The 1,327-nt window shown below is 65.4% G+C and overlaps 1 protein-coding gene across 1 annotated transcript in view; it reads left to right on the forward strand.

The window, feature by feature from the left end:
* CASKIN1 (CASK interacting protein 1) overlaps positions 1-1,011 on the forward strand; it is a 16,600-nt gene extending 15,589 nt beyond the window's left edge. The window contains 2 exon segments of the mRNA XM_010002608.1: positions 100-452; positions 915-1,011. Of these exon segments, the coding sequence (XP_010000910.1) occupies positions 100-452; positions 915-1,011 (450 nt within the window).
* The last annotated feature ends 316 nt before the right edge of the window (positions 1,012-1,327 follow it).

Below are 1,327 nucleotides of genomic sequence, written 5' to 3' on the forward strand. Positions count from 1 at the left end.
TGGGTGCCCCGGCCCACCCCCGCCACCCTTCTGCCCCTCTCCTTTCTCTCCACAGAGGTGAAGCGGGTCCATGGCACACCCCCCCCTGTGTCCCCCAAGCCAACGCCACCCCCCACGGCACCGAAGCCCCCCAAGCCTCATGCCGCCATCCAGTCGGTCAGCGCCAGCTCCACGCCAGCCCCGTCGCCCGCCCGGCAGCTGGGCCCCAGTACTGCCAAGCCCTCCAGCACACCCCCCTCGCTCTGCTCCAGCCCCGCCAAGCCCCTCTCTCCTGGTGCGCAGCCCCAGCAGGTGCCGGTGAAGCCGCCCCGCTCTGCCATCGCTGGCCCCTCCGTCGACAGCGCTGGCCCTGAGCTGGCACAGCAGAAGCTGGAGGAGACGAGCGCGTCCCTGGCTGCTGCGCTGCAGGCCGTGGAGGAGAAGATCAAGCAGGAGGACAGTCAGGCGGCAGAGTAAGGAAGCGAGCGGTGGTGGGCGGCTGGTGGTCCCCCGGGAGGGCACGGAGGGGCTGGGGAATGGGGTCCACAAGCATCACAGGCATGGGGTAAGGCTGTGTTGCCAGAGCAGGAGCTGGGGGTGATGTTGAGGGGACACCATGCTGGAGCAGCATGGGGCCCCGGTAGGGAAGGTGACATTATGGGACAATGTGCCCAAGCAGCATGGGCAGGCAGGGACACCTGGGCATGCAGGTGCACCAGGGGCTGTGTTTTAGTGGTGACAGTGGGGGACACTGAGCTGGGATGTTCCCAGCTGTGCAGTGGCACTGGGGAGATGACACCAGAGATGTGACACTGAGGACACAGTGCCCAGCACCACAGGGCAGAGGGGGCAGGAGGGCTGTGTGTGTGGCTGAAGGCACAGGGCACTGCCACCATCCCATGCGTGGTACTTACCTGTCCCCGCCACCTGCCCAGCTCGGCCGTGGAGTCAAAGAGCACCGTGAGCATCCTGGACGACATTGGCAGCATGTTCGACGACCTGGCGGACCAGCTGGATGCCATGCTGGAGTGAGGGGCACCACGGCCCCACGAACCTCAGGGCTAACGTGGGCACAAGGGCACAACGATCCACGACCCCCGGCCGCGCCGCCCGCCTCCCGTCCCCTTTGTACAGCCGTCCCCTCCCGGACATCCCGTCCCTCGGGGTTTGCACAAAGAAGAAGATACCTCAGGATTGTGCTCACGGACTTGGCTCCGGCAGGACTCCCTTTTGAGAAGCAAAAAATAAAAACAGAACAACAGAAGAAACAAAGCAACACTCCCCAGACCCAAACGGCCCCCGGCGTGCCAGGAAGGGGGGGGGCCTCTTTACCTACCTGTCCAGTGGC

The sequence above is a fragment of the Chaetura pelagica genome, unplaced genomic scaffold (assembly GCF_000747805.2).
Source record: "Chaetura pelagica isolate M959 unplaced genomic scaffold, ChaPel_1.0 scaffold438, whole genome shotgun sequence".
In the NCBI taxonomy this organism is placed as follows: Eukaryota; Metazoa; Chordata; class Aves; order Apodiformes; family Apodidae; genus Chaetura; species Chaetura pelagica.